The sequence below is a fragment of the Theropithecus gelada genome, chromosome 4, assembly GCF_003255815.1.
Source record: "Theropithecus gelada isolate Dixy chromosome 4, Tgel_1.0, whole genome shotgun sequence".
In the NCBI taxonomy this organism is placed as follows: Eukaryota; Metazoa; Chordata; class Mammalia; order Primates; family Cercopithecidae; genus Theropithecus; species Theropithecus gelada.
In genome coordinates, this window is record NC_037671.1 from 34,537,586 (window position 1) to 34,552,135 (window position 14,550).

General features: G+C 50.4%; 1 protein-coding gene across 1 annotated transcript in view; it reads right to left on the reverse strand.

The window, feature by feature from the left end:
• Positions 1 to 14,550, reverse strand: part of TNXB (tenascin XB) — a 67,563-nt gene that overhangs the window by 49,104 nt on the left and 3,909 nt on the right. The window contains exon 2 of the mRNA XM_025382328.1: positions 348 to 758. Within this exon, the coding sequence (XP_025238113.1) occupies positions 348 to 750 (403 nt within the window). The 5' untranslated portion in view covers positions 751 to 758. The remainder of the gene's footprint in view (positions 1 to 347; positions 759 to 14,550) is intronic.

The following is a 14,550-nucleotide window of genomic DNA, read 5'->3' on the forward strand; positions in this document are numbered from 1 at the left end:
TGGAGTATGAGGGAGAGGCAGGTCTCAGTCTCTCTCCTGGGAGAGAGGCTGAACCTATATAGTGCTCCTATGTGCAGGTCCCCTAGCCAGGCCAGCCTCATCTCATGAGGCCATGTCTGCTTCCAGTTGGTAATACGTGTAATGTATGCAGCCTCTCAGGGCCCTCGCATATGCTTTAGTTGACATGTAGTCCAGCTCTGCTCTCCAAGTTGTGTTCTGGGCTGCATCCACACCCCTAAGGGTGAGGCAGGAGTGCCTTCTTCTAATTCATACGGACCTTTATGGACTAGCAATGCCCACCCCACCCTAACACACCTCTCCACCCTCTTCTGTGATGACCTGCTCACCTGTGCCAGCCTGGGCAGCAGTAGGACAACATCCCCCAGTGCACTGTTCCTTGAGCCCCTTCACCAACTCCTCCAGGATCTCTAGCCGGACCCTCAGGGCCTGCACCTCTGAAGCAGGGACTGGGGGCTCAGTGCCTGGGGGACAACCACAGCCAGTGGAAGGGGGCAGGTTAATGCGGTGGGTGAATACCACCTGCTTCTCCCCTCCTTCCACTGTGTGCTCATAAAGCTGAGAAGAGGGCCTTCCCCCTCCTGCCCCCACCGTGCGGCCCCCTGGCTGGGGAGGGGGCCGGGGGGCTGGCAGTGTCACATTGGACCGTGAAGAGAAGGGGCCTGCTCTGGCTGTGCCCAGTAGCACCAGGAGAGCCAGGCTGGAGGTTAGAGCATACTGGGCTGGCATCATTCAGGAGGCTGCAGGGAGAAAGGGCAGGTATGAGAGCAGCTTCAAAAAGAAGGAGACAAAATGAATCCTCCAGCACATACCCACAGTCCCACCACCCACAAGTAATCTACCCAACTCACATGCATGTAAAAATTCACATTCAGCCCAAACCTAAAGGATACCCTCCCTGGGCAAGTCTGTTCTCTACCTCTCTGATATCATTTAGTTACCCTGCTCCTCACCCCCTTTTCTACTGTGTTCCCCTACACTGGTTTGTTGTTGTTGTTGTTTGTTGTTTTTTTGTTTGTTTTGTTTTGTTTTTGAGATGGAGTTTCACTCTTGTGCCCAGGCTGGAGTGCAATGGTGCAATCTCAGCTCACCGCAACCTCCGCCTCCCAGGTCTGAGTGATTCTCCTGCCTCAGCCTCCTGAGTAGCTGGGATTACAGAGATGCCCCACCATGTCCGGCTAATTTTGTACTTTTAGTAGAGACGGGGTTTCTTCATGTTGGTCAGGTTGGTCTCGAACTCCTAACCTCAGGTGATCTGCTCACCTCAGCCTCCCAAAGTGCTGGGATTACAGGCGTGAGCCACCGTGCCTGGCCCTACACTGGTCTTTTGTTTTTCCCACAAGCACTACAAGCTCTCACCACTCCAAGGGCCTTTGCATTGTGTGTTCCCTGTGTCTGGGATGCTCTTCACTCTGCTCTTAAAGTCTGGCTCCATCTTCAGATCTTAACTCCCAATTAGGACATTCTTCCATTACTCTCTATCACAATATCCTGTTCCTGTTCTTCATGGCATTTACTGCTGCCTGAGTTATCTGTTTACTTGTTTATTACCTTTCTCTCAATACTAGAAAGGGAGCTCCATGAGAACAAGGACCTCATCTATCCCAGAACTGCTGTATACTTGTGTCTGGCACATAAATGTTCTGACACATTAATGTTGAATGAATTAGCGGATGAGTACCTAGGGCCAATCCTTCCCCAAACACCTGGATCCCAGCTCCTACTGTCTTCTAAGAAACCTTAAAATGTAGATTATCTTCTCCCTCTCTCTCTCTCTCTCTCTCTTTTTTTTTTAGACAGAATCTTACTCTGTTGCCTAGGCTGGAATGCAGTGGTGCAATCTTGGCTCACTGCAACCTCTGCCTCCTAGCTCAAGTGATTTTCCTGCCTCGGCCTCCCGAGTAGCTGGGATTATAGGTGCCCGCCACCATGCCCTGCTAATTTTTGTATTTTTAGTAGAAATGAGGTTTCATCATGTGGGCAGGCTGGTCTCAAACTCCCGACCACAAGTGATCTGCCCGCCTCGACATCCCAAAAGTGCTGGGATTACAGGCATAAGCCACCACATGACCTCGTTCTCTTTTTAATATTGAGACAGGATCATGCTCAACCCCCCTGGTTAAGGCTGGACTTGAACTCCTGGGCTCAAGCATCCTCCCACCTCAGCCTCCCAGGTAGCTGGGATTAAAAGCATGAGCCACCACGCCTGACTTCTCTCTCTTTTTTATTCAACTCCTCACTCTCAACTGGATCCTTGCTCAAATATCTCTGATTGAAAACAAAACAAACAAACCAACAAAAACCCTCTTCCTCAGGACTTACATGATCAAATATCAAGACTTATTTTAAAGGTGCAAGGATAGACAGATGAAACAGAATAGGGCCCAGAAACAGGCCCACACATATGTGGTCACCTAATGAATGGCAAAAGTGCCCCTGCAGTTAAGAGGAGAAAGGATGGTCTTTTTAGTTACTGGTGCTGGATCAATCCAATACCCCTAAGAAAAAAAAAAAAAAAAAAAAAAGCAAAAAAAAACAAAAACAAAAACAAAACACAGTCATTCTCCACCTTATGTCTGATATACCGAAATAATTTGAGATGAACCCAGGACCTAAATATGAAAAGTAAGGCAATATCTTTCATAGCAATATCTTACAGAAGAAAGAATTTCTGACCTTGGAGTAAGCAAGATTTCTTTCTTTTTTTTTTTAAGACTGAGTCTCGCTCTGTTGCCCAGAGTAGAGTGCACTGGTGCTATCTCAGCTCGCTGCAACCTCTGTCTCCCAGGTTTAAGTGATTCTCCTACCTCAGACTCCTTAGTAGCGGGGATTACAGGCATCTGCCCCCACACCCGGCTATTTTTTGTATTTTTAGTAGAGACGGGGTTTCACCATGTTGGCCCAGCTGGTCTCAAACTCCTGAACTCAGGCAATCTGCCTGCCTCGGCTTCCCAAGTGCTAGGATTACAGGCTTGAGTCACTGCACCCAGCCGCAAGATTTCTTAAGTAAAACACACACAAAACCTAACCATAGGCCGGGTGCAGTGGCTCATATCTGTAATCCCAGCACTTTGGGAGGCTTAAGTGGGAGGATTGCATGACCCCAGGAGTTGGAGACCAGGCTAGGCAAGACAGTGAGACTCTGTCTCTACAAAAAACAAAAAGAATTCGCTGGGTGTGGTGGTACATCTGTAGTCCCAGCTACTCAGGGGCTGAGGAGGGAGGATCACTTGAGTCTGGGAGGTCGAGGCTATGGTGAGCTGTGAGCATGCCACTGCACTCCAGTCTGGGCAACAGAGCTGACACCCTGTTTCAAAAAATAAAAAACAAAAAGAAGAAAACAAAACAAAACAAAATTTCAGGTCATCAAATTACATCATTAAGAGATTAAGAAGGCGGCTGGGTGCGGTGGTTCACACCTGTAATCCCAGCACTTTGGGAGGCCAAAGCAGGTGGATCACGAGGTCAAGAGTTCGAGACCAGCCTGGCCAATATGGTGAAACTCCATCTCCACTAAAAATCCAAAAATTAGCCAGGTGTGGTAGTGGGCGCCTATAATCCCAGCTATCAGGAGGCTGAGGAGGAGACTCGCTTGAAACCGGAGGCAGAGGTTGCAGTGAGCCGAGATCATCACACTGCACTCCAGCCTGAGCAGAAGAGTGAAACTCTGTCTCAAAAAACAAACTCTGAAAAACAAAACAACAAGCCAAAATCAGGAAACCCAGTTTGTTTTTGTTTTTGTTTTTTGTTTTTTGAGACAGAGTCTCGCTCTGTCGCCCAGGCTGGAGTGCAGTAGCCGGATCTCAGCTCACTGCAAGCTCCGCCTCCCGGGTTTATGCCACTCTCCTGCCTCAGCCTCCCGAGTAGCTGGGACTACAGGCGCCCGCCACCTCGCCCGGCTAGTTTTTTGTATTTTTAGTAGAGACGGGGTTTCACCATGTTAGCCAGGATGGTCTCGATCTCCTGACCTCGTGATCTGCCCGTCTCGGCCTCCCAAAGTGCTGGGATTACAGGCTTGAGCCACCGTGCCCGGCCAAAAACCCAGTTTTTTAAATTGGCAAAAGACAATGGGTACTCCAGAAAAGAATACACCCAAAGTGTCAATAAACATTTTATTTGTTTTACCTGGGCTCAAGTGAGTCTCCTGCCTCAGCCACTGGAGTAGCTAGGATTACAGGCATGCACCACCATGCCCAGCTCATTTTTGTAGAGATGGAGTCTTGCTCTTTCACCCAGGCTGCAGTGCAGTGGCGCAATCTCGGCTCACTATAAGCTCCACCTGCCAGGTTCAAGCCATTCTCCTGCCTCAGCCTCCTGAGTAGCTGGGACTACAGGCGCCCGCCACCACACCTGGCTCACTTTTTTGTATTTTTAGTAGAGATGAGGTTTCACCATGTTGGCCAGGATGGTCTCTATCTCCTGACCTTGTGATCCACCCGCCTGGGCCTCCCAAAGTTACTGGGATTACAGGCGTGGGCCACCACACCCAGTCTATTTCACTTTATTTTAAGATAAACTCTACCTCAGTCACCCAGGCTGGCACACTGGCACAATCACAGCTCACTGCAGCCTCAAACTCCTGGGCTCAAGTGATCCTCCTGCCTCAGCCTCCAGAGTAGCTGGAACTACAGATGGGCATCACCATGCGTGGCTCATTTTTAAATTTTTTGTAGAGATGGGATCTTGCTATGTTGCCAAGCCTGGCCTTGAACTCTTGGCCTCAAGCAATCCTCCTGCCTCACCCTCCAGAGTAGCTGGGCTTACAGGTGTGCACCACTGCACCCAACTCCAAGAAGCATTTTAAAAGATGCACAAAAATCAGTAGTCATCGGGTAAATGTACATTAAAACCACAATGAGATGCCACTAAATATCCTCCAGAATGCTTGTCCCTCTTCAAAGAGGCTGTCATTGCTCAATATTGGCAAGAATGTGAAGCAACTGGAATTCTCATCTGTTGCAAGTGGGAGCATATATTAGTGCAAACACTGGAAAGTTGTTTAGTAGTATCTGCTAAAACATATAGTCTATAACCCAGATATCTATAACTAAATATCCAATGGGAATGACTGCATAGTTCTTCCAAAAGATGTAGACAATAATGTTCATGAGTTTTATTCCTATATTAGCCAAAACTGAAAGCAACTCAAGTGTCCATTCATAAAGTGGATAAATAAATTGTGCCAGAGTCATACAATGGAATACTATACAGCAAAAAACAAAACAAAACAAAACACCCTATTGCTACATGCAACACGGGTGAATTTCACATACGTAGTGCTGAGCAAAAAATACCACACACAGAAACGGAACACTCTTATACTCTTATATACCATTCCTGAGCTAAAAAAAAAAAAAAAAAAAAAAAAACCGAAAAGAAAAACAAAGAAAGAAAAAAGAAAACATTCTGAATGACGTCATTTATATGAGGTTCAAAAACAGGCAGAGGCTGGGTGCGGTGGCTCAAGCCTGTAATCCCAGCACTTTGGGAGGCCGAGGCAGGTGGATCACAAAGTCAAGAGATGGAGACCATCCTGGCCAACATGGTGAAACCATGTCTCTACTGAAAATACAAAACTTAGCTGGGCATGGTGGCATGCACCTGTAGTCCCAGCTACTTGGGAGGCTGAGGCAGAAGAATTGCTTGAATCCCAGAGGCGGAGGTTGCAGTGAACCAAGATCATGCCACTGCATTCCAGCCTGGCAGCAAGGCGAGACTCTATCTCAAAAAACAAACAAACAAACGAACAAAAACAGGCAGAGTTAATCTTTACTTTTAGAAGATAGGATAGGATTACTTGTAGGGATTATTGACCGGAAGGAGTCATATTTCTGGAAATATTTTGTATCTTAATCTGGGTGGTTACATAGATGTATACATATTCAGAAATTCATTGAGCTGCACACTTAAGACTTTTGAATTTTGCTGTATAAAAATTGAACCATGGCTGGGTGTGGTGGCTCATGCCTGTAATCCCAGCACTTTGGGAGGCCAAGGTGGGCGGATCACTTGAGGTCAGGGGTTCAAAACCAGCCTGGCGAACATGGTGAAATCCCGTCTCTACTAAAAATACAAAAAAAATTAGCTGGGCATGGTGGCAGGTGCCTGTAATCCCAGCTACTTGGGAGGCTGAGACAGGAGAATCTCTTGAACCTGGGAGGCAAAGGTTGCAGTGGACTGAGATCGTGCCACTGCACTCCAGCCTGGGCAACAGAGCGAGACTCCATTTCAAAAAAAAAAAATTAAACCTTAAAAAACCTTTCCCCAATCTCACACCCCCTCCAGCCACCACATATTTCTCTTCTCTACTTCATGGCCACAGTTGTCAAGATTTATCTGTATTTGGTGTTTCCATTTCCCTATAGCCCATGCATGCCTCAATCCACTCTACTCCCTCCAACCCACCAAACAGCTCCCTCTAAGGCTTCCCAATGACTTTGGTGCTACAAAATCTAAGAGACATTTGTCTTCATCTTGCTTGACCTTCAACTTCTCTCAAAATCACTGGACACAGTTCACCGCATCTTCTTCTTCTTCTTTTTTTTTTTTTTTTTAGTTGGAGTCTCACTTTGTCGCCCAGGCTAGAGTGCAGTTACACGATCTCTGCTCACTGCCACCTCTGCCTCCGAGTTCAAGCGATTCTCCTGCCTCAGCCTCCCGAGTAGCTGGGACTACAGGCGCCCGCCACCATGCCTGGCTAATTTTTTATTTTTAGTAGAGATGGGGTTTCACCATGTTGGCCAGGCTGGTCTTGAACTCCTGACTTCAGATGATCTGCCCGCCTCGGCCTCCCAAAGTGCTGGGGTTACAGGCATGAGCCACTGCGCCTGGCCCTTCTCTTTTAAAACATTCTGTATCCATGCTGACCAATATGGTAGCCAGGAGGGATATGAGGCTCTGCAACACTTGAGATGTGACTAGAATGACCAAGTAACTGAATTTTATTCAGTATTTTTAAAAGCTCCCCAGATGATTGTAATGTGCAACAAATTTCTACTAAATTAATAGACCTGCTGCTCTAGTCATCCACGTGATACCTTCATCCAGATTCATGACTTCAGTTTCCAAACTATACACCAACTTGTAAAACACTCCTGTCATCTTCCTCTCACTCCACGGCAATATATCCACCTGCCTACTTGGCATCTCCACTTGGGCACCTCAAATTCACCATGCCTGTAACTGAATTCATGGTCACTTTCCTGTATACCATTCCCTCCCAGAATTCCCCATTGAAACTCAGGGCCCCGCCATTCATCCAGCTTTACAAGCCAGAAACCTAACAGCCCATTCAGTGCCACCATATTTCCTTGTATCTACCTGTATTTTCTCATAAACATCTCTTTAATTCATTTCCTTCTCTCTCACTTACCTTCGTTCTAATCCAAACTTCCATCCGCCTCTTGCCTGACAACTGCAACTGCTTCCTGGCTGCATCTTTTTTTTTTTTTTTTTTTTTTTGAGGCAGGGTCTCACTCTGTCACCTAGGCTGGAGTGCAGTGGCGCAATCATAGCTCACTGCAGCATTGACCTATGCTCAAGCAATCCTCCCACCTCAGCCTCCTGAGTAGTTGGGACTACAGGTGTGTGCCATCACACTCAGCTAATTTTTAAATTTTTTTTTTTTTTTTTTTGGTAGAGACAGGATCTTTCTATGTTGCCCGGGCTGGCCTTGAACTCTTGGGCTCAAGCAATCCTCCCACCCCAGCCTCCCAATGTGCTGGGATTAGAGGTGTGAGCCACTATGTCCAGCCCTGACTCTTCCCTTTGCTTCCACCCTTGTCCTCTACAGTCTCACAAATGCAATCAGGATGTCCCTCTCCTCAAAATGCTTCAGTGCCTCCCTTCCAAATTCTCTTAGAACACTGACAAACAGCCCTACCATCATGTGTCCCCTGCCCCCACTTCACCTCCCATAACATTTCCCTCCCTCCCTCCATTCCAGCCCCACTGACCTTCAAGTCCCTCACATTCTCTGTGCCCATCCCCAACCCCAGACCTTTGTATACGCTGTTCCATCCGTGTGGAACACTGTTCCCTTCTCTCTTGGCCTTCTCATCCTTCAGGTCTCAGCCCGCCATTTTTTTCACAGGGAAGTTTTCCTGACTAGCTCAGGTCCTCCTACCATGTGGTATCACAGCATCACACCATTCTCACTTGTAGCATTTACAACAATTTGTAATCATATATAAATAAATATTTTTTTATTTTTGAAGTCCAAAATAATATATAAATATACTGTGAGATTATTTTATTACTTTCTTGCCCACTAGACTATACAGTCCATGAGGGCAGGCATGGCACCTATTTTTCTTTCTTGGCTGCTGTATCCTTGCATCTGGCACATAAGTGGTGCTCCATAAATGTTTACCAACTATATGAATGAGTGAAAAGTTCAATATAAACGCAGGACTAGCATTAAGGCTGGAACCAAGGGCAGGACCAAGGTCAGGGCTAGGACCACGGACAGTGTCTGGGACTGGAAGTTGGTTAGACACAGTCACCAGGGCAAGAGGCAGAATCAGAGGCCAGGCCAGGGGAGATCCTGGCAGGACCAGATGGTACAAGCACTTTGGAAAACTGTTTGACAGAATCTACTAAATGTACTAAAGCTGAACACATGCAAACCCTATGACCCTGCAATTCCACTCCTAGGAATATACCCAACATAGCAGCACTGCTCATAATAGTCCCAAACTGGGAACTACCCAACCATTTCACATTAGTAGAATAGATTAAATAAATTGTGGTTTATTCACACCGTGGAATAAAATAAAGCAGGAATGAATTATAGTTATATGCAGTAGTGTGATGGATCTTACTAAGATGAGGTTGAACAAAAGCCAGACACAGGAAAGAGCATGCTGCATACTTCTATTTATGTGAAGTTTGAGGAGAGGCAACATTAATCTGTAGTGCTCCAAGTCAGAAGTGTGATACTCTTGCGGGGGCAGTGACTAGTAGCGGCATGGTGGGGGGTTTCTGGGGGGCTAAAGGTGTCTTATTTCTTGATCTACATGATGGTTACCCAGCTGTGTGTGTTTGTGGAGTTTACTGAGGCAGGGATTGGGGAGCACACAGAGACAAGAGGTGGGAGGAAAGGTAGTAGGGGGGTCCCAGGATGAGACAGGAGAGAGGGCTATGGCGAACAGCAGTGTGAGGGCCCAGGCAGGATTCAGCTCGGGTGAAGAGTTGAGATGCTGAAAGGTGCCCAGTTCTTCCAGACCAGCGGCTGGGGAAAGGAGGAGGGTAGGGTGGGTGTGGAAATGCTGACCAGTGAGGAGTGGGGGATGTGTCACTGGTAGGCGGAGGTGACTGTGACACACGCACACCTCCGCCCAACACGCACACATCTTCTGGCTTTCTTTTTTTTTTTTTTTTTTTGAGACAGAGTCTCGCTTAGTCGCCCAGGCTGGAGTGCAGTGGCGCGATCTCGGCTCACTGCAAGCTCCGCCTCCCGGGTTCACGCCATTCTCCTGCCTCAGCCTCCCGAGTAGCTGGGACTACAGGCGCCCGCCGCTTCGCCCGGCTAATTTTTTTTGCATTTTTAGTAGAGACGGGGTTTCACCATGTTAGCCAGGATGGTCTTGATCTCCTGACCTCGTGATCCGCCCGCCTCGGCCTCCCAAAGTGCTGGGATTACAGGCGTGAGCCACCGCGCCCGGCCTGGCTTTCAACTCTTAGACTTTTCTCCTGGATCAGAGAAAAAGGAGTTTTCAGGGCTACCAGCCATCACATTCTACTACCAGCCAGCAAGAGACGGAAAGAGAGCTGAACAGGGACAGAGTGTTTCCACACTAAGAGGTTCCCCACCCAAGAAAGCCCAGGCCAAGAGGCCTGGCATACAGACAGCTGCCCTTTCCTGTCCCCCCCAGCCCTTCTCTCAGCCTGGAGTGTACCCTTGGGTAAGAGATGGGCTCTGGCTGACCCTCAAATCCTGTCACTTTGTGTCTAAGGCCATGCAAATCACTCCCACACCATGGGAGCGCTTGCACAAATATGTGTACACATGTACACTTACAAATATGTTAATGTGTGCTCATCCACAAATACAAATACAAACATACCTGCACAGACACACAAATCCACCCACAAAACCTGCATCCTTGCAGGTACACATATGGGTGCCCAGGCACACGTGCACACACACCCAATCTCCCCTTCAGGTTTCCTCCACATCTAGTCATTGGCTGATGCCTAAGAAGGCTGATTTCTTGTTGGCTCCGAGGTCAGCTCTGTGAGTGAAAGAACCTGGATGGTGTGAGAGGAGCCGAATAGGAGGCCCTTCCCCAGTGGGGAGCAGTGGACACATGGCCTCCACCATCCTTCCCCGTACCCCTGGAGGCCTCTGTGAGATGTCCAGTGCCCCTCCCCAAATAATTGGATTCCTCACCTTTCCCTGCACAGTGGGGAAAGCAGAGAGGGTCTTTGCAGCAGGAAGGAGTGAAGAGAGCTCAGCAGCTTTTCCAGAAAGCTGGTGAGATTGGTCTAGAAGAGCACAGCAGCCTCCATTGACCACACACCCAGAGGCTCCTTCCCGATCTCCCTCCCTGCCCTGTTGCCACCACCCACCCCTCCAGCTCCCCATTCCAGCTCCTGCAAGAATTCTGCTCTTCTCTCAGTACTGGGCAAGCAAAGAATTGGGTGTGTCTTGTGTCTCCCCTTCACCATTCCCCCTGCCACTATGTCTGGAGTGGTTCTCTGCAGTGCGTGTTTGAGGGGAGATATGGCCTCACCCTCTTGGCACCCTCCCCACAGTTGGAGGGCTGGCAGGGATGGGGGCATCTTCCCAAACTGTGACTCAGCTTCCTGGGTATTCAGTGTTGTAGCCAACTTTGACACTTTGCTCATTAGGGACTGCACAGGTCCCAAGGGGTGGCGAGAGGGGCTGGCTTCCATAAGAGATGTTCCAGAGATGGGGGTTATGGTCCCACCCCCATGTCTCCCTCTGACCCTCCTGCTACACCCCCAGTTGAATCTGGCAATGAGAGGTGAAGACAGGATTCCAGGAGTGAGACTACAAAGGGAATGTGGGGGTCCCAGACATTGGGCTGGAACCAGGTGGGAAGGAGGTGTCAGGGAGGGGTGGGTTGGGGAACCCAGATGCCCCTTATTCTGGGGAGCTAATGGGCCTAGGAATGGAAAAATTAAGAGAGAGGATTTCCAGACTCCAGTTGAAATGGTTAGGGGTGCAATGAGAGACAGGAAGGCAGTTTCTGGTCCTGCACCTAGTGGCCAGGTCTGGAGTGAGCAGAAGGAAGTTTGAAGAATTGAGGTGCTGGGTCCCCAGGGACTTGGAGGCAGGATCAGGGAAAAGAGGAGGGGCTGGAGATGCGGGAAGCAGGGGCGGGGCAGGCAGCAGCTGTGGTGTTTCCGAGTTCCTTCCCAGTAGTTCCTCTCAGTTCCACTTCCAGTTGTTTCTATGCCATTAAATTCTTTCCAGGCGAGATAAGGGGCCCGCCCGCCCCACCCGGGGCGTGTCACGTGTACTGGTGGGGAGGGCGGGGTGAGGGAGAGCTCGGGTTCAGACAGACAGAGGCAAGGGGAGCCTGGAAAGGGCACAGAGTGAAGACGGAGCCCCTGTGCCCCCAGAGGCATCTCTCAGTCATCCCAGCCCTGCTGAACCGTGAGTCATGAGTGCAGAGCTCTGGCCAAGAACAAGTTTTAGGATCCTCTCTGCAGGCTCTGTGCACTTCCCAGACCCGAGAGTCCTGACTGTCCCATTTCCGTATTTCCTCAAGAGATCTCCCAGACCTCCCTTCCTGCAACTCTCACACTGCCACCTAGGGAGTCCCTATTTGGATGCCCAAAGCAGCACCCTCTGGCACCTCCTGGAGCCTGGAGCCCAGAGCCTGGGCTCAGTTGCTCCAGCCCGACACTTGGGATTCCGCAAGCACTTTCCTTCCGAGGTTCAGCTGGTCACCAGTTCAGCCTAGTCCTATCTTCCCGCTAGCCCCAGCACCTCCAGGGCCCAGGGGCTCACCTCACCAATAACCACCTCTACCCTGCTTCCACCATCTGACTCTCGGAGTCCCTGGGTTTGTTCCCAGCCCCTCTCAGTTGTCTGCATCCCATCCAAGCCCTGACATACACCGCCCAGCCCAACACACACATACCACCCTCTCCTCCCAGACACTCCTTCACAGGGAGCCTGGTTCCCAGTGAATGCTCCTATGTCCTCTGTCCTGAACAGAAGTCCTTGCTCTGGAAGCACTGCTGAGAGCTCACCTGCCGCACCTTCACCTAGGGTGTGGGGATAGGTGAGAAATCCTTTGCCTCTCCTTCTGGGTCTCCCCAGAACTCTGTTCCTTACCTGGGCAACCGGGCAGCTGCAGTGCCTCTGCACCTGCTCTGTCCCCAACCCCGGGAGGGCGGCGTCTCAGGGCAGGACAGGAAAGTCGCCCTCACTTGTCCCCTGCAACAGGGGCTGAGCCACAACTGCCTGTGGATCTCGGCAGCGACAGTGAGAAGGAGAGAGTCTGCAGCGAGCAGGGGAGGAGAAGGGGAGGACCAGGATGAGGTCAGGGAGGGGAGCGGAGATAGGGCAGGTCCTCCCACCCCTCCCAGGCCCTCCCACATGCCACCCCTCCTCTTGTCCTGCCCCACCCCAGCCCCCACTCCCTGTCTAGCATCACTGTCTCACTATACCCTCATCTCAACCCCCAGCCCTGGTCTTACCTCCCATGTCCTTTCCCTATCCCATTTTTAACGCTCACCCTAATTTTTGCCCAACTTGACATCCCCCACCCTTCCTGCCATTTCTTTTTTCCCCACCATTTCCCCACCTGCTGCCCCCACTCTCTGACCCCAGTGGTTTCCTCTCAGCCTATATCCTTCCTCGTGGCCAGCCCCCTTCCCCTCCCTCCCCCATGCTCCCCTCCCATCTCTTCCCAGCTACTGCTCTAGCTTAGATCTCTGGATCGCACCCCAAGTCTATCAGCCAGTGCTGGCGCCCTCATCCTCTCACCAGTTCTCCCTTGGCAGTCTGGAGCAGGGAGCAGGGGCAGGGGGCCGGAGGCAGGAGGCAACCTCTTTCTCCAACTGGGACCGTCTCTGGGACCCCAAGTCCCCGCCCTGCCCTAGTCCCATTTCTATCTTCTCTGCTTATCCCGTCCCTGAGCCACCCCTGTCTGCTCTGCTCAGTCCCTCTCCTGTCACTGCCTCCTTTACATTCTCCTATCTCAGCAAGTCCCTAGAGAAAGAGCAGGTGAGGCTTAGGCACTGGCAGGGCAAGGGCCTGGGTGAACACTGGGACAAAGAAGCCTTGGGGAGGAAGCTGGGGTTGAGGGGAGACAAGGAAGGAAAGCCTGAAGGTTAGGAAGAAGGTTTAGGGTTGAAGAAAGGGCTAGAGGCAGGAGGCAAATATTAGGTTGGGTCACCTGAATAGAGGGTGAAGTGGTGGAAAGCAGGGTGGGGGGCTGGTGCCTGGGTGTTGCAGGGGAGCAGCAGCAGAGGTGGGGAGAGGTAGGGGCTGGAGGAAACGGGCACTCTGTCTCCGGTCCCAGGCAGAAAACTGACAGCCAGAGGACATGGGGAACAGGGAGACAGACATACCCCATATAAGTCTGTTGGGTGTTTCCCTGGCTTCATCTCCCCATGTGCTCCCCTGACAAGGGGCTGAAAAAGAGACTTTTGCTACAGAGGAGAAATATCCCAGCTGAGTGGGAACCCACTACCCCCAGCTTCACGGTGAGGACTGAGTCTCTCTATCCCGCTGCAAACCTCACCACTGAAGTGTAACTTGGCCAAGTCACAGGTGATAGTGAAAGGGACGTGAAGGAACCTATATGTGCTTGATTCTGCCACATGGGTGGCAGCCCAGGTGCCTGCACACCAGGTCAGATCCCCACGGTGGCAGGTGTGTGGTGTTCCTGGGTCAGGGCGTGCCTGCATTGCATGTGGCTGTGGCCAGATGCCTGGTAAGCTCCATGTGGCCAAGGGCAAAGGCACACATGGGCTTTCGCGTGGGTGTCCCCGTGTGTGTCCGTGTGTCTGGGTGTGTGTGGCTGTTTTTTTCCTGGCTTTGATGGGGAGGATGAAGTCAGCATCTTGGACAGAGCCAGGCTCAGCTTCCTTCCTCTGCCTTGGCCTGAAGCCCCCAGAGCCAGGAGTAGGTAGCAGCTTCCCAAGGATCTCCTGGCAGGAGGTGGGGAGCACAGCAGTGAAAGGATGAGGAAGGGTCTGGAGACAGCAACGCACACACAGGGCAGAACAGAGTATGAATTTCCTCTGACCCCTTCAGATTTCTGCTTCATGGTCGTATCTTTTTTTTGTGTGTGTGCCTATGCCCTATATCCTGGCTTTATTATTTAGGAAGAATGGTCAACATAAGTACATTTGGCACAGAGGGTGGCCAGGGACCCCAGAGAGGACAGCCAGAAGGATGGTGCTGGGATGTTCTGGAAGCCCACTGTTGGGGTCTCAGAGAGAAATGTGGGATTCCAGATGTACACAAGCTTATAAGGCATCTGGGGAAGCCACTGGACGCTTAGCAGATATAGCTTCAGGTTCTGGAATTATCATTGTTTACCA